The sequence below is a fragment of the Encephalitozoon cuniculi genome, chromosome I (assembly GCF_000091225.2).
Source record: "Encephalitozoon cuniculi GB-M1 chromosome I, complete sequence".
Taxonomy (NCBI): Eukaryota; Fungi; Microsporidia; family Unikaryonidae; genus Encephalitozoon; species Encephalitozoon cuniculi.
In genome coordinates this window covers 160675-181582 of record NC_003242.2, presented here as the reverse complement: position 1 = coordinate 181582, position 20908 = coordinate 160675, and the positions used below count along the sequence as shown (strand labels likewise).

At 49.7% G+C, this 20908-nt stretch overlaps 15 protein-coding genes across 15 annotated transcripts; 10 read left to right on the top strand and 5 right to left on the bottom strand.

Moving 5' to 3' along the window:
- Positions 1-1460: 1460 nt before the first annotated feature.
- ECU01_1470 (uncharacterized protein) lies at positions 1461-4055 on the bottom strand (the record flags this gene model as incomplete). Its single annotated transcript, NM_001415252.1, has 1 exon — positions 1461-4055. The coding sequence occupies one exon, from the start codon at positions 4053-4055 to the stop codon at positions 1461-1463; it is 2595 nt and encodes an 864-aa protein (NP_001402233.1).
- A 44-nt stretch (positions 4056-4099) lies between these two features.
- ECU01_1450 (dihydrofolate reductase) lies at positions 4100-4717 on the top strand (the record flags this gene model as incomplete). Its single annotated transcript, NM_001415250.1, has 1 exon — positions 4100-4717. The coding sequence occupies one exon, from the start codon at positions 4100-4102 to the stop codon at positions 4715-4717; it is 618 nt and encodes a 205-aa protein (NP_001402232.1).
- A 35-nt stretch (positions 4718-4752) lies between these two features.
- On the top strand, positions 4753-5637 carry ECU01_1430 (thymidylate synthase; the record flags this gene model as incomplete). Its single annotated transcript, NM_001415247.1, has 1 exon — positions 4753-5637. One exon carries the CDS (start codon positions 4753-4755, stop codon positions 5635-5637), a length of 885 nt encoding a protein of 294 aa, NP_001402231.1.
- A 50-nt stretch (positions 5638-5687) lies between these two features.
- Positions 5688-7070, top strand: ECU01_1420 (serine hydroxymethyltransferase; the record flags this gene model as incomplete). Its single annotated transcript, NM_001415246.1, has 1 exon — positions 5688-7070. One exon carries the CDS (start codon positions 5688-5690, stop codon positions 7068-7070), a length of 1383 nt encoding a protein of 460 aa, NP_001402230.1.
- Positions 7071-7142: 72 nt separating this feature from the next.
- Positions 7143-8933, top strand: ECU01_1410 (uncharacterized protein; the record flags this gene model as incomplete). Its single annotated transcript, NM_001415245.1, has 1 exon — positions 7143-8933. The coding sequence occupies one exon, from the start codon at positions 7143-7145 to the stop codon at positions 8931-8933; it is 1791 nt and encodes a 596-aa protein (NP_001402229.1).
- Positions 8934-8984: 51 nt separating this feature from the next.
- ECU01_1400 (uncharacterized protein) lies at positions 8985-9524 on the top strand (the record flags this gene model as incomplete). The annotated part of the gene is made up of 1 exon (NM_001415244.1): positions 8985-9524. One exon carries the CDS (start codon positions 8985-8987, stop codon positions 9522-9524), a length of 540 nt encoding a protein of 179 aa, NP_001402228.1.
- Positions 9525-9567: 43 nt separating this feature from the next.
- ECU01_1390 (chitin synthase 1) lies at positions 9568-12018 on the top strand (the record flags this gene model as incomplete). The annotated part of the gene is made up of 1 exon (NM_001415242.1): positions 9568-12018. The coding sequence occupies one exon, from the start codon at positions 9568-9570 to the stop codon at positions 12016-12018; it is 2451 nt and encodes an 816-aa protein (NP_001402227.1).
- A 53-nt stretch (positions 12019-12071) lies between these two features.
- On the bottom strand, positions 12072-13367 carry ECU01_1380 (uncharacterized protein; the record flags this gene model as incomplete). The annotated part of the gene is made up of 1 exon (NM_001415241.1): positions 12072-13367. One exon carries the CDS (start codon positions 13365-13367, stop codon positions 12072-12074), a length of 1296 nt encoding a protein of 431 aa, NP_001402226.1.
- A 72-nt stretch (positions 13368-13439) lies between these two features.
- On the bottom strand, positions 13440-13706 carry ECU01_1375 (uncharacterized protein; the record flags this gene model as incomplete). Its single annotated transcript, NM_001415240.1, has 1 exon — positions 13440-13706. The coding sequence occupies one exon, from the start codon at positions 13704-13706 to the stop codon at positions 13440-13442; it is 267 nt and encodes an 88-aa protein (NP_001402463.1).
- Positions 13707-13812: 106 nt separating this feature from the next.
- ECU01_1370 (septin) lies at positions 13813-14928 on the top strand (the record flags this gene model as incomplete). Its single annotated transcript, NM_001415238.1, has 1 exon — positions 13813-14928. The coding sequence occupies one exon, from the start codon at positions 13813-13815 to the stop codon at positions 14926-14928; it is 1116 nt and encodes a 371-aa protein (NP_001402225.1).
- Positions 14929-14957: 29 nt separating this feature from the next.
- ECU01_1360 (uncharacterized protein) lies at positions 14958-15506 on the bottom strand (the record flags this gene model as incomplete). The annotated part of the gene is made up of 1 exon (NM_001415235.1): positions 14958-15506. One exon carries the CDS (start codon positions 15504-15506, stop codon positions 14958-14960), a length of 549 nt encoding a protein of 182 aa, NP_001402224.1.
- A 171-nt stretch (positions 15507-15677) lies between these two features.
- ECU01_1350 (uncharacterized protein) lies at positions 15678-16268 on the top strand (the record flags this gene model as incomplete). The annotated part of the gene is made up of 1 exon (NM_001415233.1): positions 15678-16268. The coding sequence occupies one exon, from the start codon at positions 15678-15680 to the stop codon at positions 16266-16268; it is 591 nt and encodes a 196-aa protein (NP_001402223.1).
- A 74-nt stretch (positions 16269-16342) lies between these two features.
- Positions 16343-17437, top strand: ECU01_1340 (uncharacterized protein; the record flags this gene model as incomplete). The annotated part of the gene is made up of 1 exon (NM_001415231.1): positions 16343-17437. The coding sequence occupies one exon, from the start codon at positions 16343-16345 to the stop codon at positions 17435-17437; it is 1095 nt and encodes a 364-aa protein (NP_001402222.1).
- A 67-nt stretch (positions 17438-17504) lies between these two features.
- Positions 17505-17918, bottom strand: ECU01_1330 (chromatin modification protein; the record flags this gene model as incomplete). Its single annotated transcript, NM_001415229.1, has 1 exon — positions 17505-17918. The coding sequence occupies one exon, from the start codon at positions 17916-17918 to the stop codon at positions 17505-17507; it is 414 nt and encodes a 137-aa protein (NP_001402221.1).
- Positions 17919-18279: 361 nt separating this feature from the next.
- On the top strand, positions 18280-20877 carry ECU01_1320 (uncharacterized protein; the record flags this gene model as incomplete). Its single annotated transcript, NM_001415228.1, has 1 exon — positions 18280-20877. The coding sequence occupies one exon, from the start codon at positions 18280-18282 to the stop codon at positions 20875-20877; it is 2598 nt and encodes an 865-aa protein (NP_001402220.1).
- Positions 20878-20908: the final 31 nt, after the last annotated feature.

Sequence of the window (20908 nt, the reverse complement as noted above, 5' to 3'; positions counted from 1 at the left end):
CCCTACATCCCCTCCCATCTCCCAGTGCCCATAGCTCTGAACATCAGGTGGCAGATCACACTCTCTCCTCCCCTGTCCCTATACAGCCTTTCTCACTTTCTTCTCTCCACCAACACCTCCTCCAGCCTCTTCCCCTCAGAAGATCCCCGTACAGAGCAGCAGGATCAAAGCCCCTTCAAAACCCTGTTCATCAAGTCCCTAATCCAATCGTTGCATCCAGCCACATGTATCTATGCCACCAAACACCATACCGATGGAGATGCTCCTTGATAACCTCCTCTACATATTCCTTCCCCTTGCCTCAGCATCTTGGCATCTCGCCCCCGGCAAGCAACAACTCTGCAGTCAGAAAATACATGGAATCAATCCCCTTGTGCCAAAGTCATGCTTCGCCAGGGGCCCCCATAAGCTAGGCCCCTTCCTGCTCCTTTTCGCACCCAAAGAAAACCCTTCCACGCCAGGATCTATTCACTATCTCAGAGAACCTGGATCCCAAATGTCCTGCCAATCTCTATTTCCCTGCAATCATCCAGAGAGCCTCACACACCCTCTGCGCCAATCTCGTCGTCCTCAGAGCTTCCACCACTCCATTCCCTTGCCCTCAGAGGCAATCCAGTGCATACTTTTGTACTTCCAAACGTGATAAGAGGCGAAGAGCCCCCTCTGGAAGACTTACAGAAACCTCCGCACCACCGAAAACAGCCCTGCCCAAAGCAATCTTGTGCCAGGAAAGGCGCCTCCGAGTCAACACAAGGGCCACTCGAGGCTCCAAAGCCCTGAGCATTAGGAAGTAGAGCTCAGGCCATGCCTATATCGTCCAGCCTCCGACCATCCTACAACTACCTCTGCACCTGCCCACTATCCAGATCCTGCTCACTGAGTCGACCCAAGAATAGCCGGGAAAAGTCTGCAGAAACACCCATCCGCCAGGGCACGCCCCTTTTACCCAACGGGACAAGTGGATCCTCTTGCCCCATACACCTTCAATCCCTTTCCCTTGGCATCTGACGTCCTGTCCAATACCCCCGTCCAATTAGACGCGCCTCCTCCATGGGATATTGTAAGCCTCCTGCTCTAACTTGCTCTCCTCCTTAACTCTTCAACTACATAAGCAGCCTCCCTCTGCATCCCTACAATGAACTTAAAGACTCTCTTCCTTCTTTGCTTCACGTCACTTGCAAACGTCCTTGCCATGGAGCTGGGATCATCATCCACCGGGGGAAGTGGAGGTGGCAGCCTAGCAAAAGAAACCAAGAACATTTTGGGAGGAGGTAGTAGTGGTAATAGCAGAACTTCTTCCACATTCGGCGGTGACGACACCGATGAGAACAGCAACGATGACTAAATGGCAGGCACAGACCGGTGGAGAGCGGCTCTTAGGCCCAGGGGCCCTCTCCATTAATGGGACAAAATCCACAAGCCATTAAATACTTCCAAAACAAATCACAATAATACTTCGTTTACTTCTCAGCCTCCGGCAGAAGCCCACGAAGGACCTCCTCTCTTATCCCCCGCATCCTCCTTCTCCACTGGATCTCGTTCCGCACCTTCTCAATGCTCAGGTTGCTTCCAGAGTGCTTGATCCCAGAAAGAAACCTTTCGACCTTCTCCACAATCAAATCCCCGCTCACATGCCGCAGCGACATGATAATCATGTTGTACAGCATCGCATTCTTGTGCACCATCAGGTACAGCTCCTCCCCATGCGACACAACATACTCGACCATCGCGTCCCGGAACGCTCCTCCCCTGCTGATGCTCCCTATCACCACTCCAATATCCTCAACACTGAACTGAGAGAGATTCCCAACCACATCAAGAAAGTTCTCCTCCCTCTTTATCCCGCTGAATCCGTTCATGACCTCCCGCCGCATCCCAGGCGTATCCCCGTTCTTGTACTTGTCCATCATGTATCCAAGATTCTCGTCGACAACTGCCTTGTACACAATCCACCGGAGCTCTCCAAGCTCCTCTCCTGCCTCCACATGCCGCCTCCACAGCTCCTGGACCTTCTCAACCGCTTCCCGGATTCCCACCTCAACCCCCACAGACAGCACATACTTGTTCATGCTGACACTCTCAACAGACGTCCCAATATCAAACACATCAATCCTCCCAACACAGGGCAAAATCATCTTCCTGACCTTCTTGTCAATCAGAGACACAATCTCTGCGTCGTCGTAGAACACACTCCTCAACCGAAGCAACTTCTCAATCCCGCTCCGAGCAACATGGTACGAGTCAGAATAGTACTCAGATATCCGCCGAAGCCCATGCTCAAGACCCCCATACAGCCCAAACCCTAGCCCAAACACATCCTCAATAACATTCACCCTGTCAACCACACTCAGGGAATCAATCCGAGACTCAAGCCCAGATAGCCCGGCAGAGTCATACAGAACCCTGTAGAACCCCCCGTACTCGGCATTCACCTTGTACACACTGCTCCTCTTCCGAACAGTCGTCTCCCGTCCCCTAAGCTCAATCCTCTCCTGCCCCTTTCCTTCCCACGATACCACAACAGGAATCGTCCACAGGCTGTCATCACTCTTCCCTAGCATCGAGTATCTGCTCTGCGACAGAACAAGAGACGACCCGCAGTCCTGCACAGACACAACAGGATACCCTGCCTGCGAAATCCATCCCTCAACCATCTCAGAAATGTCCTCTCCATACTCCTCCCCAATCGCCTTCCACAGGCTCATTGCATTCCCGTTCCCATACATGTGCTCCTTGATGTACCGCCGGATCCCAAGCATAAACACAGACTCGCCGACATACCTCTCAATCATCCGGATAACACTCGCTCCCTTGCAGTAGCTGATGCTGTCGAAAATCTCCCCAATCTCCCCGGGATCCGTCACATTCATCCGGATCTGGTGGCTCTTCCCAAGCCCGTCGTCGACCATCCCGCGCACCACATTCCACAGCACAAACTCCCCCCACACGTCCCATGAAACAACAGATCCGATGTTCTCCATCCCCTTGAACGACACCCACGTCGCAAACCCCTCGTTCAGCCACAGGTCGTCCCACCACGACATCGTCACAAGATTCCCAAACCACATGTGCCCAAGCTCGTGGCACACCGTCCCTGCCACATTCTTCATGTCCTCCACATTGCTCTTCCCAGGCACATACAGAAGGCTCTCCCTTCGGAACGTGATCAGCCCCCAGTTCTCCATCGCCCCGCTGCTAAAGTTCGGGATCCCAACCATGTCAATCTTCGCAGACCCCGCACGAGGAAACTCATATCCAACCCCAAAGTACTCCGAAAAATACTCCAGGCACCTCTTCCCAACCTCAAGCCCATACCGTCCCCACTCAACCTCAGAGCTGTCCCCGTACACACGGAGGCGCACCCCGTCCTTGCTCCAGTCCTCAATGTACGAAAGCTCGCCAACCACAAATGCAACAAGATACGTCGACATCTTGCACGTCTCCTCAAAGTACTCGATCTTCCTGTCTCCATACTCCTCCCGGAGAGACGGAATCGCCTGTGTGTTCGCCAGCACAGTAAACTTCGACCCCGCGTCAATCGAAATCTTGAACGTCGCCTTCATATCGGGCTGGTCAAAGCACGGAAACGCCCGCCGTGCATCAGTCGGCTCAAAGTGTGTGCTGTACACCTCCTTCGGCCCTCCGCTCTTGTACAGCCCCACAAGCCCATTGCTATAGTCTCCACAAAACTCCATCGTAAGATATCCAGGCCCTGCACGCAGAGAGGACGGAAACACAATCCGCACAACCTCCAACTCCTTCTCCGCCTCCCCGACAACCACACGCCCCGGAATCCGTGCGCCCTCAACAACAATCCCTGCATCCCGTATCTCAAGCTCCTTGGCATTCAGAACTATCTCGGAAACATCCTGCGAAATCATCACCCGGATCCCCACAGACCCGCAGAACCCTGCATCAAGGATCTTCACATGCAGATCATAGTGCTCGGGAACAACAACCCTGCTCAGCCTTCTTTGCTGCGACGAGTCCTTCTCGTCGGCACCCTTACTTCCAATCATGGGCAGAAGCCCTGCCATTACTTTAATCCACCTCATCCCTTTGTTTTTTCACAATACTATTCATAATAAATAATTTCCCCATGCTTGCATTGGTCGTTGCCCTTGCTAGCCACCGCGGAATAGGAAATGCCAATGCCCTTCCATGGCCACGGCCCCTGGCTGCTGACATGGCCTGGTTCAGGACACTCTCCCAGAGCATCCCGCTCATCTCCCCAGACCGCATCGCCCTTGCCCCGTCTGCATCCAATGCCGTTGTCATGGGCAGGAGGACGTGGGACTCCATCCCCTCCAGGTTCAGGCCCCTTGCCAACCGCATCAACGTCGTCCTGTCGAGAGGCCCTGCCAGAAGCACAGAAAACACCTTCTTCATCCAGACCTTCGAGGCCCTCGACTCCCTGCCCCTCCCGCCGTCGTCCATGACATTTGTGATCGGAGGGCGCGACGTCTACAGCCTTGCACTCGAGAGCGGCAGGCCCCACCTTATATTTGCCACCGAGGTCTTCGAGTCTCCCGAGTGCGACGTGTTCTTCCCCCACATCGACTGGGCATCCTACGAAAAGCGAGACATCACCCGGGACGTCTCCAGGCTCATAGACCGCACACTCGCGAGTGCCTTCTACAGCCCCGAGACGGCCACCTTTACAGAGAACGGGACCTCCTTCAAGATGTTTCTCTACACTAAACCGGAGACCCGCTAGACCTGCCATATATAACCCCTGCCCATGCCTGCCAAATGCCCCAGGACCCGCGCCACCCAGAGCACCAGTATCTTGACCTGGTGAAGCACATACTGGAAAACGGCGCCAGAAGGATGGACAGGACAGGCACGGGAACGCTGTCCGTCTTCGGAGCAACAATGAGGTTTTCCCTCGAAGACAACACCTTCCCGCTGCTGACGACAAGGAGGGTCTTCTACAGAGGCGTTGTCGAGGAGCTCCTGTTCTTCCTGAGAGGCGAGACAGACTCGAAGGTCCTTGAGAAGAAAGGAGTCCGGATCTGGGAAAAGAACGGGGCCAAGCAGTTCCTGCAGTCCGTGGGGATAGACAGGGAGGAGGGCGACCTCGGCCCGATATACGGCTTCCAGTGGAGGCACTTCGGCGCCCGGTACGAGACATCGGCCTCGAGCTACGAGGGCAAGGGGGTCGACCAGATCGCGAGCGCCATCGCAGCAATCAGGGCCAACCCCGCCAGCAGGAGGATTGTTGTGAGTGCATGGAACCCCACAGACCTCGGGAGCATGGCCCTTCCCCCGTGCCACGTGCTCTTCCAGTTCAACGTGACGGACGGGAAGCTCAGCTGTGCAATGTACCAGAGGTCTGGAGACATGGGCCTGGGCGTTCCCTTCAACATTGCCTCGTACTCGCTGCTCACAATACTCGTGGCGCATCTGACAGGCCTGCAGCCCGGGGAGTTTGTTCACTTTCTGGGCGACGCCCACGTGTATCTGGACCACGTCGACTCTCTTCGGCAGCAGATCCAGAGACCCCCGAGAGCATTTCCAAAGCTCTTTGTCAGCCCAAAGGGGCCGAGAACAGAGCCGGAGCACTTCCAGTACGAGGACTTCGAGCTTGTGGGATACGACCCGCACCCTGCAATCAAGATGAACATGAGTGCTTGAGGACCCGACGGTTCCCTCCAAGATATTTAATCTTCTGGAGGGGAGGAGGCATGACAGATGCAAGAGAAAAGGGCTTCTGGACAGGCCCGCTGGAGATGGCAGACCCCGAGCTCCATGCCCTGATCTGCGGAGAGGTCGAGAGGCAGAAGAAGACAATAAACCTGATAGCAAGCGAGAACTATGCGCATCAGAGCGCGATGGAGGCCTGTGGGTCTGTCCTCACCAACAAGTATTCAGAAGGCAGGGTGGGAGAGCGATACTACGGGGGGACGCACTGGGTCGACAGGATCGAGCTCCTCTGCCAGAAGAGGGCTCTCGAGCTCTTCGGGCTGGATCCTGACGTCTGGGGCGTCAATGTCCAGCCATACTCGGGGAGCCCAGCCAACTTTGCAATCTACACGGCCGTTGTCCCTCCGGGCGGGAGGATCATGGGCCTTGACCTGCCGTCTGGAGGACACCTGACCCATGGATACAAGACGAAGACCAGGAAGATATCTGCCTCAAGCGTCTACTTCGACTCAAGGCCATACACAGTGGGGAGCAACGGCCTCATCGACTACGAGGGCCTCGAGAAGACCTTCACGGACTTTCTGCCGCACATCCTGATCTGCGGATACAGCGCATACTCCAGAGACATCGACTACAAGAGGCTGCAGTCGATAGCCGGCAGGAACGGTGCCTTTCTGTTTGCAGACATCTCGCACATCTCGCCGCTGGTTGCGTCTGGGCTGATGAACAGCCCGTTCGAGCACTGCGACATTGTCATGACGACAACGCAGAAGGGGCTCCGGGGACCTCGAGGGGCGCTCATCTTCTACAGGAGGGCCGTGACAAAGAATGGGGAGACTGTGGATCTGGATGCCCGGATCAACTTTGCCGTGTTTCCGATGCTGCAGGGAGGCCCCCACAACCACACGATTGCAGGGATTGCCTCTGCACTTCTCCATGCAGGAACTCCCGAGTTTGCGGAGTACACAAGGCGCGTGGTGGAGAACTCGAGGGAGCTGTGCAGCCGCTTGCAGTCTCTGGGCCTTGACATCCTGACGGGGGGAACGGACAACCACATGCTCCTTGTGGATCTCCGGAGCACGGGTGTCGACGGGGCGGCTGTGGAGCACATGTGCGATGCCCTGGGCATCAGCCTGAACAGAAACGCCATTGTCGGAAACTCCAGCCCGCTGAGCCCGTCTGGAATACGTGTGGGCACATATGCAGTCACTGCCAGGGGATTTGGCCCCGAGGAGATGAGGGAGGTTGGAGACATAATCGGCGGGGTAGTCAAGCTCTGCAGGGAGATGACGGGCGGCAGGAAGATGTCGAAGGCCGATCTCCACAGAGTGACGTCCGATGCCCGGGTCATGGGCAGCGAGCAGGTTTTAGTGCTGAGAAGAAGAGTGTGTGCCCTGGCAGAGGCATATCCCATCTACGAATGATTTATTAAACGGCTTTTCCCTCCTACCAAATGCCAGGCATTTAAAGGCTGCCCCTGCCTTGCACCAAAGACAATGAGGCGAATGGACCGCTGGACGGTTTGCAGGAGGCTGGCCTCCATGGCAAGGCCTGTGTCCTTCCTCGAGGCGGCACTCATGGCGGTTGTTGCTGCGTGTATCGTCCTCGGGAAGTGGTTTGATGTGATGTCGATCAAGAGGCGAGGGCTGATCATCAACGGCCTCAAGGACATTAAAGGCATGGGCAGTGCAAATGTGTCTTCCATCTACGGCGATGCAGCAGCCTTCCTCGTGCTCAGAACGCTCTCCTCTGCATTCACAGAGTCAAAGGCCATCCTCTTTTCGGCAGTGACAAATAGGGTCGTCCAGGCATCCACCTCCCGCATCCTCGATCTTACAATGCACGCCGCACACTCCTGCGAGATAAAGCCGACAGAGCTCAACCGGATTGTGGAGAGGGGAAACAGGAAGATCTCCAAGGTTCTTGTGAAGACACTCACCGTTGCCACCCCCGCACTCTTCAGGCTTGCTCTTCTGTTCCGGGAGGTCCATGCAATGTTTGGGCCCAAGTACCTGGTCCCAATCCTCTTTACTGCTGCAGCCTATGCAGCATACACCTGTGTGATGCTGAGGATCCGCGCCCGGTACAGAAAGGAGATCAACAATGCGGACAACTCTGTCTCCAGGAGGATCCACGAGTGTGTCTCGAATGTCGACCTTGTCAGGGCATGCTGCAGCGAGCAGTTTGAGGTGTCGAGGCTTGCAGGCGAGATGGAGACGATGTGGGCCCTCAAGCTCTCTGACAAGGGATGTGTGGGGATGACCAATCTCGGGCAGAGGGCCCTGTTCAGCGTGCTCTTTGTCCATGTTGCCTTCAAGGGCATTGCAGACATGGCTGCATTGCGGATGACGGTTGGCGACCTCAGCGTGCTCTTCTCCTTTGTGCTTTCGATCGACGCCTCCATGTGGACGCTTGGCGGCATTGCAAGGGACCTCGGGTTCTGGCTGACGGACTGCACGGATCTGCTCTGCCTCCACGACGGCCTGGAGAGGGCTGCCGAGCAAGGCCCCGGGGCAGGTGCGGCGGCTGAAGGCATGGCTGCGTGCCCCTCCTCTCCGCCCGGCGAGGCTGCTGCCGTTGAGTTTGACGATGTCAGCTTCGCATACCCAAGGTCGGCCGCATACCCAAGGTCGGCACACGTCCTCTCTGGCGTGTCCTTCCGGATCATGCGCGGAGAGCGTGTCGGGATAATCGGGAGGCCTGGGAGCGGGAAGAGCACCATCCTGAGGCTGATTCTGATGCTCCACAGACACAAGGGCCGCATCCGAGTCAACGGGGCTGAGCTCTGGAGTGCATCTCCAAGGGCGGTGAGAGGCTCGATTGGGTGCATCCTCCAGGACGGGCTTCTCTTTGACGAGAGCATTCTCTACAACGTGATGTATGGATGCCCGCGGGCTGGATTCCACAGGGTGCTGCGGGAGTGCAAGAATGCCGGGCTGTCCGACGTTGTCAGGAGGAAGGGGCTGCACTCTCGGATGAAGGCGCTGAGCGGAGGGGAGATGCAGATGGTCTCGCTTGCAAGGTGCTTCCTCAAGGACGCCCCGCTGATGCTGCTCGACGAGGCAACCTCGAAGCTGGATGCAGAGACCGAGAGGGATGTGTTTGGGTTGATGATGGGGATGAGGGGCAAGACAATTGTCATGGTGCTCCACGACCTCTGGATGACCGAGCACCTGGACAGGGTCATTCTTGTCGACTCTGGAACCGTGAAGGAGGTTGGGACCCACTCCGAGCTGATGGGGCTCCGGGGGATGTACTGGAGGATGAAGACGGCCTCGAGGGAATGAATTTCCGTGGGGCGGCGGGGGTCGCAAAGGACGGGGCTGGGACCCTGGGCGATGGAATCTGATGTTTGCAGGCTCCTGGACGAGATCCAACGCGACATTGACGAGGAGCACCTGGTCTTTGCAAGAAGGGACTTTGAGTGCAAGCTAGAGCACCACAAGGCGATCAGGCCGCTGCTGCTTCGGAGGGACTCGGTTATCAGCGAGGCTCTTCTGGAAATGTACTGGGGGCGTGCGCTTGCCGGGTTTGATGCTGCGCGCGGGATACTTCCTCGGGACGGGTGCGACCGGACCAGCACACAGTGGATGAGGTCTCTGGTGGCCGAGTACCTTGACGGATATGGATACCGGGTGCACATTGAGCTGAACGAGAACGAGTTTGTGTCGAACAGGACGCTGACGAAGAGGGTGGATCTTTCTCTTGCCTCTGTTGAGAAGACAGGGGTGGTGTGGAGAGGCAACCGGAGATACCCTGTGTTTGAGTTTTTTGAGAGCGACACACAGGACCTCGATATGTTTGACATTCTCTACGAGCTGTATGTCAACTCAGCCTCCTACTTCCTGATGTCTTCCCGAAGTCACCCCATGCCTTGATTAATTAAAATGGTTTATATTGGGATCTATCTTACCCAAACAAATGCTATCTCAGGGAGAAATACTAAGGAATCCGTCCAGAACAAGGCTTCAGAGGCCTCCAAAAAGTAGGTCTGAGAGGAAAGGATGGTGGTATAGGGTCACTATATTTCTAACCTGCCTTATTCCAAATTTTATGCTGAGGTGTTTTGGAATGACAACGCCAGAGGTCCAGCATGCATGGAGAGAAAAGGTGGCTCTGTGCATCTGTATATTTTTCTGCTGGATTATACTGGGCTTTACGACCTATGGAATGAACACCATTATTTGTAAGGGAAGTAATCAATATGTTGCATCGAGACTCAAGAGAGATGCATTCGATGGAAATACTGTTATAGCAAATGGCGGGATCTACTATACGGATGATGAATATGCTTTTGGGGAAAACCACACATATGCATTTGAAAAGAAAAGCGGTGCATGTAAGCTTGCGTTTGGAAGACAGCTCCCTAGTGGAGATGAAGACATTGATGATTTGGAGAGAATAAACGATATCTACTGGGATTGGGGGGATATAATGAGTAAAGGGATGATAGTTGTTGGCAACAAGGTTTACGACCCATCATATTGCACAGAGCCTTTGTTTGAAGAGTTCAATCGGAAGTATGCTGGAACAGAGGGAAAACCTGATTTCGACACGGATGAATGGAGGTGCTATGAGGACATGTTTTATGCTGGGAAGGTTGCCACAAAGACACCTGGGTGTCTTCTTGCGGATACGATGTTCTGGATCACAACCATTTCGATTTTTGGGCTGATTATTACAAAGTTCTTACTGGGATTTTTCTACTCCTGGTATGCGAAGAGAAGGCCGAAACCCAGCCCAAAGATAACGCCCTGCATATTGCTAGTAACATGCTATAGTGAAGGCAAAGACGGGATAAAAAACACTCTGGACAGTCTTTGCAAGCAGGATTATGGATACGACTACAAGTTGATTGTAGTGATCTGTGATGGAAATATAACTGGGTCTGGGAATAGCATGAGCACTCCGGATATAGTTTTGGGTCTGTCTGATGTGGACAGAAGGGCAGAGCCCAAGGGTTACATATCTCTTACCCATGGAACCAAGCGCTATAACCGAGCCAAAGTGCATGCGGGATACTATCATGTGAGGGAGGAGAAAAAGAGTAGGCGATACAGATGCTGGCCTTGCTTTGGAAGGCAGGCAGACTCCAGTGAAGTTGAGAATTATAAGACAAGGATTCTTGTAATCAATAAGTGTGGAAATCCCTCGGAGACATTCAAAGCTGGAAACAGAGGAAAGAGAGATAGCCAGGTAATCTTGATGTCGTTTTTTTCGAAGTTAATTTATGGAGACAGAATGACGGAGCTGGATTTTGAGATCTACCAAAAGATGAAATTTTTAATGCCTCACATTGAGCCGGAGGACTTTGAATGTATACTGATGGTTGATGCAGACACGATAGTTAAGCCTGATGCTCTTTCGATTATGGTGAATGTATTTGAAACGGACCAGAAGGTTATAGGGATGTGTGGAGAGACGATGATCCTGAATAAGTTTGAGAGCTGGGTTACCATGATACAAGTTTTTGAATACTATATCAGTCACCATCTTAGCAAAGCATTTGAGTCTGTGTTTGGTGGTGTTACGTGTCTTCCGGGGTGCTTCTGCATGTATAGAATAAAGATAGTTACGAACCAACAAGGACAGCTGTTGTCGGGGCCGTCAAAGTCTCGAGCAAGTGTACCGAGATTTAGCAGCATGAAGTCCATTCTGAGCTCGTCTTTGGAAAAGAGCCTCTGCCTTCCCATTCTGGCAAACCCTGCGATCATAAATGCCTACTCGGTTCTTGAGGTAAAGACTCTGCACCAAAAGAATCTTTTGCATTTGGGAGAAGATAGGTATTTAACAACCCTATTGCTGAAGACTTTCTATAGGAGGAAGCTTGTGTTTATTCCAGCTGCCAAATGCGAAACATATGTTCCCGGGGAATTCAGTGTTCTTCTTAGTCAAAGGAGAAGATGGATCAACTCGACTATACACAACTTGTTTGAGTTGGTCCAGGTCAACAACCTGTGCGGAGCCTTCTGCTTTTCGATGCAGCTTGTTGTGGTGATGGAACTGTTTGGAACGCTGGTGTTGCCGGCTGCTATAATTTTTACATTTGTTATGATTGCTGTTTCGATCTTGATTGAGCCTGCATGGGTTCCTTTGATCATGCTGGTCGGCATTTTTGGTCTTCCTGCTGTACTGATATTGATTACTACGATGGAGATCCAGTATGTGTTTTGGTGCTTGGTTTACATACTGTCTATTCCGATCTGGAACTTTGTCCTTCCCACGTATGCCTTCTGGCATTTCGATAACTTCAGCTGGGGAGATACCAGAAAAGTTGATGGGGAGGGAAAGGAGGATGAGGAGGGTGAATTCGACCACACAAAGATCAGAATCCGAGAGCTTGAAGAGTTTCTTAGTGAAGCAAATAAATGATTAGACTTTTTATGAGGTCCATGTTTCTAGACAGCATTGGATATCGAGCGTCTTCAGTAGATACCATTGCCATTTGTATAAGCCAGATCCAGGTTATCCAGTATTATTCCATGGACTCCAGCCTCGTTCAGAATGTGTATGACATCCCTATTATTGACTCCAGAACCATATACAATCGTTTTGAGATCAAACGACTCAAAGGCTTTAACAATGTGTATTGGACTTGCAGATATGCAGTTCCAATCCAGGACGACACCATCCAGCCCCAGCTTTGCGGAGAAGTACAAGGCATCGTACAAGGTGCCCGTATATGGATTTTCCTTATTATTGTTTGCCTCTGTCAGCATATAAATGTTGGAGCTAGGAAGCCTCAGTTTCAGTAACAGGAGAACATACGGATGGAATGACGAAAAGATTACTTTTTGCCTTCCACTTCTCTGAACCGTTTCTACGATTCTCTCAACGACCTTTTCTGCCGGGATCAGGCCTCGAAGCCCATGCTCCCTCTCTTCAGATGGAAGAGGATACTTTATCTCTATATTGATTCCATGCTCATTACCAATTTGGTCTAGAAGCTTTGAAAGTGTGCAGGGGAGGTGGTGCTCCTTCTCATCTGGATTCCCTACAAGACTGAGAAACTCCTCAAGTGTGACCTCATTTATCCCTGCATACGACCCACCTGTTTGTATTCCAAAGTCGTGAAACACTACAGGAACTTCGTCTTTCGTGAGTTGCACATCCATTTCCACCCACTTCGCTCCTCTTCTGTATGCCTCTAGAAATGAGGAAATGGTGTTCTCCATCAGGTTCGTCGTAGTCAATCTATTTTCCCCACATCCGCGATGCCCTATTGCCTTCATATCATCGTAAGCTTGGCTCCCACTCCCGTCCGTCTGAACGCAATGGATCTCTACTTCAATCTCCTCCTGGACGCCTTTGTGAATTAGCCTGAGGAAACCTAGCTTCTTCGAAAACACATCCAGACTCGTAATCCTGAAGGTCTCCTCGGAAACCATTCCTTCAAGGCTCCATATCTCAATCTTGACAAAAAACACTCCGTCATGGCTTGCATTTCTGCTACACTCCCCTACTAGAAAGCTTTCTGGGCGTATTTCTGCGCTAGGCTCTGTTCCTAATGCAAGTCCATTTAGGATCGCCCGGATGTACATTCCTTTGTATCTCTTCTGACTCTTCACAACTATGCAGAAAACCATTGATTCAGAGGCTCTTTTACTCCTTCTGGATCTGCACTCCCTTATTTTCCGAAGTTCCTCTTCTACTGTTGTGAAATCTTCCACCAATCTATCCTTGAAAAAGAACTCCAAGTTACTCCAGTCAGCTGGCTCCATCCAAAGGCCCGTGGAAAAGTAAACTGCAACAAAATAAAAATATTTCTTCCAAAACAATGCGGTATGTTTATTCTAGCTGGGAAACACAAGCTTAACGTATATAATGGCAATAAATATTATGGAGAGAACTATTATCCCAATGGCCAGCTTGGGCTTTGTAATTCTGAGCATCTCCCCAACCAGTCTCGAGTTCTTCAGAAGATGGGCTCGCGTGATTCCTATTTTGCGTTGAATATCTACAAGCTTCTCATTCTGTAAGGTTATTTCTCCGAGAATTGATTCTAGCTCTTTTTCTGCAAAGCTACTTGCATCTGCCATCTCCTTAAGCTTCTCGTCCATCCCGGTAAAGAATAACACACATTTAAAGCCATTCCGTTTCAGATGTTCTGGAATTATCCATTGTTTACAGTGCTATGTTATAAACAGGGCATGATTGTTTGTTTACATGGCGCAGAAGGGCATAGGAGTCTCGAATCTTCCAAATGTAAAATACCGAAGCTTCTGCAAAGCCGGGATAGACTTCAACATAATGACGGTTGGCTCAAACGGCTTGGGCAAGTCGTCTTTCATCAACCAGATGCTTGGAGACTCCATTTTATCCTCAGACCCCTTCTTGAAACCCGAGGATGGCCACCACAGCAATGAGACTGTTAGGGCACTTGACGAAGACATTGTTGACGATCCGGAGAGTAAATACTTCCACAGGAACTCGCTTATCAACATTCAGATATCCAAGTTCTTCGTCATGGAGAATGACTTCCAAACACGAGTCACAGTAACCGAGGTAGATGGCGTAGGCGATGGCGTCTGCAACGAAGGGTGCTGGGACCCCATTGTCGAGCTGATACAGGACAACTTCAGGGACTACCTAGACCAGGAGAGAAAAAACGTCAGATCGCTGATAAAGGACAAAAGAATACATATCTGTCTCTATTTCCTGGAGCCCAATCCATCGCACGTAAGCCTAGTGGATATAAGGACGATGAAGGAAATATCAAAGATCTGTAATCTGATTCCTGTTGTCGGGAAAAGCGATCTTTTAAGCGACTCTGAAAGGGAAGAGTGCAGAAACAGAATCGTAGAGGTCTTGTCGATGGAAAACATCGATGTTTTCCGTCTGGACATACTTGAGAAGGAAAAGATCTCCAGGACCGAGTCTCCTTTCTTTATCATCGCAAAGAATGTAAACTCCGGGGATAGTAGCGGGCACAACAGAGAGTATCCATGGGGAACGATGTTTCCCGAGAAGGTGGAAAGTAACGACTTTTATTTCCTGGTTGACTCTCTAATAGCAAAAAACCTCATAAGGCTTGTGGAAACAACGGAGGTATTCTATGATGAATACAAAACTCGCGAAATAGGGTTGTCCATAGCCAGCAAGCCCGGGGCTCTTGGGGAGGACGACAGAAGATTGACAAAGGAAATACAGAAGAAAATCAAGGAGGACGAAAGGACTATTGTGGAGTTGAGGCAGAAGCTGATAGAGAAGAGAAAGTACTACGAGTCGAAGATGCTTGAAATAACCAGTAAGTATAGCAACGAAAAAATAAACTCTTCGTAATCACTTCCCGCCTGCTGCCTAAGCGCGTCTTAATTTCTGGGCTTGACCCTATTAGCATCAGGTCTCTTGCTCCCGTGATCTTTTCTAGACTCGGCCTTCCTTCCACCTTTGCTCCAGTTACTTTGTATAACGCCCCATTTCCTATCAGGTTTCCTGTCAGATCCTCTTTGCTTTCCCCCAAATGCTCTTGGCCTATTGCCCTTGGAAGCCTGATCTTTCTTAGGCTTGGGCTTGATGCGGTCCATTTCTTCTTTCTTCTTTTCAGTTTCCTCCCTTGGCAGAAACCTCTTTTTTGGGATGAATTTGTCTGCATAAGAGAACAGCGTTTCTCCTTCTTTGCTAATACTGCATTGGTCATCCGGTTTGATGGTCACATGCACATCGTCTATTCTCCCCAGGATTTCGTCTACCTTTCCTATTATTTTTGAGGATGCATCTAGGACAGGAGAATTTGGATATGGAATGTCCTTTGCAGCCAGTTTTATCACAAGCTGTCCTTGGCACATGTACAGGATTTTTCCCAGCTCTGCCGTTTCTGTTGACTTCAGTCTTTTCCTGTTGTTAAAATTCCTAGCCATTATCCAAGGGAATGTTTTTCTACGTGATAAGCCCCGCATCTCCCACGGGCCATCGTATGACTCCTCAGCAGAGGCTGGAGAGTCTACCAGGGTGCTCGTTGATAAGCCTTCTACATAAGATCCTCTGTGTTCCTTTGTACTTAGAAAGAGCAAGACAGATAAAGCCCCTAAATGGAGTGTCCATCGTTTTACTTTGCTCTTGGATCCTTGTTCATGGCAGGAATTTCTCGCACTGGGTGCTATCCGCTACTCCATATTGTTTCATCCATATCGCTTCTGGTGTTTGTGTACTCCAGGGAAAAGGCTAGAAACATTGACTTTGGCATGAAGATTCTCAAACACAATGATTCCATCCTTCTTTTTGGATCCCTGTTTCTCGAAAGTCTTCTTATCTCGAGGTCAGCAGGGCGTCTTGGGACCCGAGTCTTTAAGGCCATTGCAGCGTGTGGGCTGACCTTCTCTATTACGCTTTTCTGCTTCACTCTAAGATATGTAGCAGACAACAAGGTTGAAGGGAAAAAGATACAAAGAAGCGGTCCATACAAATACGCTAGACATCCATTGTACTCGGCGCTGATATTATATTGGGCGTCCTGCTGCACATATCTTTCTTGCTTTATTTCTCTTGCCGCATTTCTTTGGTTTGTGAACAACAGGATTTTCCCAAGAATAAAAGAACGCGAAAGAGAGATGATCTCCATATCGTCCGAGTATACGGAGTATAGAAAAGCAGTCTGGTCTGGAATCCCGATGTACAAATAGCCAACATTAAATATCCTCTCCAAACAGATACGACTTGAAACGCCTGCCATTTAAGAAACTAAAATAGTAAAACAATGGACTTTTTGAAGTTCTTTCTTAATGCACTAGTTGCACATGACTCCGGAAACAAAGTAAGGACGGACACCCGTGAGCATGGTGGTGCCTATCTAGGCACTTCAACAAACCTGAATCGAGAGATTCTCTATGAAGGCTTCATATCTATAGACTCGATGGTGTTCATTTCAGAGATGAATCAGTTCAGTAGGGAGCTGTTGGAGGAATTCATTAGGAAAACCGTATTTGTTGCGAAGGAACTTCTGTTTGAGGATCCTTCGGCCTTCAACCGGTTCAACAGCTGTCTGGAAAAGTCTGACTACACCGAAGAAAAGCTAAGGAATGCCCTAGAACTGCGGAACCAGTATTTCAACAGCGATAAATCGATGATAGGGAAGGAGCTGTCTATGGAGAAGTACAAGGCACTTATCTCTAGAACCAATGGAAAGCTCCCAAGGCTGCACTATGAAGACAAGGATGAAGAATACCTTCGAATGATGGAAAGACTTATAAATTCCAAGCACGAGGATGACGGAATACATAAAGCGATCAGAAGAGAGACGGCTGAGTTCTATAGCGATAGGGCCGAAATTCCGAAATCGCTTGTGCTTGACTCCAGAATAAGCCTCAGCATCGGAGGATCGGTGTTTGCTCCCGGAATTCTGGTGGATTTGATCAAGAAACTGAATGTTCCAAACATATCTGAACTGATTAATAGAATGATTCCAAGGCTCCTTGCTCCGTCTGAAGAGCTTATATCCAGGATGCATCTGAAGTCGTTTACAGAAAAGAAGTCCCTAGTAGTAGATTTTCTTTACAGCTGTCTGGAGCGAAGGGACGGCCCGTTCAAGGAAAAGATAGATAGGGCTTTTGAAGAGAGGACAAAGATACTGGAGATCTACTTAAAAGGGGATCCAAGGGCACAGCAGAAGCTGCAAGTACTTGACAAACTCCAAGAGGATGAAATTAACAAGCTGATATTTGTATTTAGGAATGTTGAAGAGGATGGTTTGGTTTTCAGGATAGATAGACCTGTAGTTGAGGCGTATATCAGTCTGCTTGAAGATGCCCAGAGGCCTGCAAAGGAGGCCTTATATAATCTGTTTATGGAATAAAACCAAATATGCCCAAGGGCGCTCTACGACTTATGGGAGATTTAATTAGCGTATCTTCATGTGACTCCTAGTAAATCCTCCTTTTCTTGTCGCTGTCTTTTCTGAGGACTTCGTAGTCGAGATTTAATAGTGCCGAGGATGAGGGAGGAACTCTGATAAGGTTTTCTCCGTCTGGGATTGTTAACGGCTTTGAGTTCACCATTGTAGATATCTCCGACAGGTACTGCCTTGGAGGAGGAGGAACAAAGTGCCTTCCTACCTTCGTTTGCAGAGCAAGTTTGACGTCACTTGTGGTAATATGTGTTCTGCCTGTATGTTTTGCAAACAACAATGCATCCTCTAGAACGTCTGTGGTGTATCTGTACGCAAACTCCAATAGCTGTATGATCACCTTCGGCTCGCACTCCTCTATTCCCAAGGATCTAAGAATCACAGAAATGACCTTTGCGTCCCGCGGCGCCAAATTCTCGCCTGATGCCATTTTAGGGACCAGGGCTGCGTACCGATTTTGTAACCCACAAAACAACGCCAAGGAAATGCTTGTTTGATTCAGAATACAAGATGATACCGATCTTAGATGAGCTTGAGGCTGCAGAGATCAGCTTAGCATCAGGGCATGCTTCAAAGTTCGGCGGTACAAGCTCAGCTTAGAAACCCAAGGCATCTACACTTCCTGCCCCACAGAAGCAAGCAGTCCCATTCTGCACGATCTTATGGGTTACAAGGACTTCTGGGTGCTTGAGCATTAGTAGTTATGCGAGTGAAATGTGATTGCTTTCCCAGCCAACTTCTGAGATCATTAGATCTTCTCCTCTGTAAAAACATTAAAAATAAAAGTCCTTATGGAGAGGGAGAGGATAAACATAATTGGAGATTGCCTGGAAGCCGTTTATCACGAGATATCCGAGAAAAGAATCAATGTACCTGTCGATAGGCTCAAGGAGGTTGTCGAAGCAAAGACCAAGCCTTCCGACTACGAGATTGTCAAGAATGTGGCCAAAGGTGGGTATGGCGAGGTTTTTCTTGTAAGGAGAGAAAAGATCTATGCTATGAAGAGAGTTTCCAAGGAGCTAGTCCTTAAGCAGCCGCACACTGCTCTGTTCATGGCGGAGAAAGAGGCCATGGTTGACTGCATTGGGAGTGAGTGGCTTGTGTGTGCCCACATGACGATGCAGGATGAGGAGTACCTTTATTATCTGATGGACTTCATTCCTGGAGGAGACTTTATGGGGTTACTATCGAAGGAGGATGTTCTAGAGGAGGACTGGGTAAGATTCTATGCTGCAGAGATTGTTGCTGCACTTGATGAGCTCCATAAGCTGGGATGGATACACAGGGATCTGAAGCCAGACAACGTGCTCATCGGAATTGATGGACATGTAAAGCTAGCGGACTTTGGCAGCTGCATTAAAATGAAGGATGGAAAGGCGAGATCATCCATTACGGTTGGGACTCCTGACTATGTCTCTCCGGATGTCTTGTGCTCGGTGAACGAAGAATGCGAGTATGGAGAGGATGTTGACTTCTGGACGCTTGGTGTCATAATCTACGAGATGATTTATGGAACCACGCCGTTTTACTCAGACACTCTGATGGAAACGTATCGAAGAATAACAAGGGTTGAGTTTGGATTTCCTTTCAAGGTATCTCCAGAGCTCACAAGCCTGATTGAGGGCCTAATAGCAGCAAAGGACAGGAGGATGAGGATTGAGGAGATCAAGAGCCATGCCTTTTTTGAAGGAGTTGATTGGAGTAGACTCAAGGAGCTCAAACCTCCCTTTGTTCCTGAGGTCAATGGAGACTCTGACACGTCCCATTTTGTTGACACCCAGTTTGATGCCGAGAAGAGGAAGCTGAATGTGAAGGGAAACTACATGCCATTTGTAGGATTTACGTTTGACCCAGAATTTGTATCCAGGTTCAGCAGCATGATTGAGGGGAAGGCGGCCCCTACGAGTGACAGGGTTGATTCCATGATCAAGGAGAATAGGCAGATTCTCGAGGATCTTTTAGTTAAGATTTCTGAGAACAAGGAGTCTATTGACTTGCAGAACCAGGAATTGGCGGACATGAATGCAGAACTTGAAAGTACCAGAGTAAAGCTAGAGATCTCCAGAGACGAAGCCCAGAGGTATCAGAAAGAGCTCAAGGAAGTGCTGACACAACTGTTGGTTGAAAAAGAGGAGTTAGAGGTGGCTAAGGCCGAGCTTCAGAGATACAGGAAGTGGCTAAAGAACATAACCGAGGAGGTGAATAGCAAGGCTTTTCTTTCAGAAGAGTATTCCATTGCAGAAAGGAAGTCCGCGGAGACAGCGGGACTGGATATGTCTATTGAGGATCTAGGGAAAAGAGGTGTTTTGTTTAAGGATCTTTCCATGCCGATCTATGAGGTCAGGAAAGAAGCAGAGGAGATGGCAGACATCCTTAGTGATCTCCAGGAATCCATGAGCAGGTTAAGCACGGAGAACAAAGGATTGAGGTCTGAAGCTGAGGTTTATAAAGAGAAGTACCACGAGATTCTTGGGATAAAGGCAATGATTGAATCTGAGAACAAGAGCCTTACAGAAAAGCTTAAGTCTGGAGGACTGGACGGTCTGAAAAGACAGCTTAGGCTAAAGGCAGCAGAGATTAAGGAGTACGAGCAAAAACTTAATCAGGAGATACTTTTCAGAAAGAGTGTGGAGGAGGAGCTGAATTTTCTGAAAAGAGAAAAGTCAAAGGTCCATAGAGTAGCCGTCAAGCAGTCCTTTTCATGCCATCTCACCAATGGAGAGCCTACGGTTGTAAAAGTAGAGGAGGATCGCTTGTGGGTTGGAGACGAAGCCCACTACATCTCTAACGTCTATGTTGGGGAGCTGAGGCCAAACGAGCTTCATCACCTTCCTCAGAAGAAGATATCGATGACCCTGAAGATTGTCTTTATGAATGAGGAAGTCAAGAGTGTGAGCTCATCTGGACGAAGAAGCCTAAAGTCTCTGGAGGAGGATCTCAATACAGAAATGGCGATCAAAGAAGGAATAGAAAAGATCAGAGCTCTACTTCAAGGCAAAACACTTGAAGAGGCAAACATGCAGCTTGAAGGATCGAACAGAAAAATAAGCCAGCTGAAGGCGGAGATTGAAAGGTGCAGAAAAAGTACGATGGTCGAGAACATCCCTGAGGATCCCATCAGGATTTATGAGTTTAATAACCATCTGTTTGCCCCTAAAACAGTACCCCAGGGAGTTCTCTGTGATTTCTGTAATGAGGTTTTATATGGGCTTGTCAATCAAGGATTCGAATGTAAAGATTGTAAGATGGTTGTGCACAAGTCCTGCTATGTTCTTGGAGATATCTCCTGTGAACTCTATTCTGCGTTGAAGACAGGAAGGGCATATTACGTTACAATGAGAACAATCGAGGAAAAGGAAAAGCTCCTGAGCACATGTAAGGGGTATTGAGGTTGAAGAGGTTAGAAGATTAAAGGCTTTG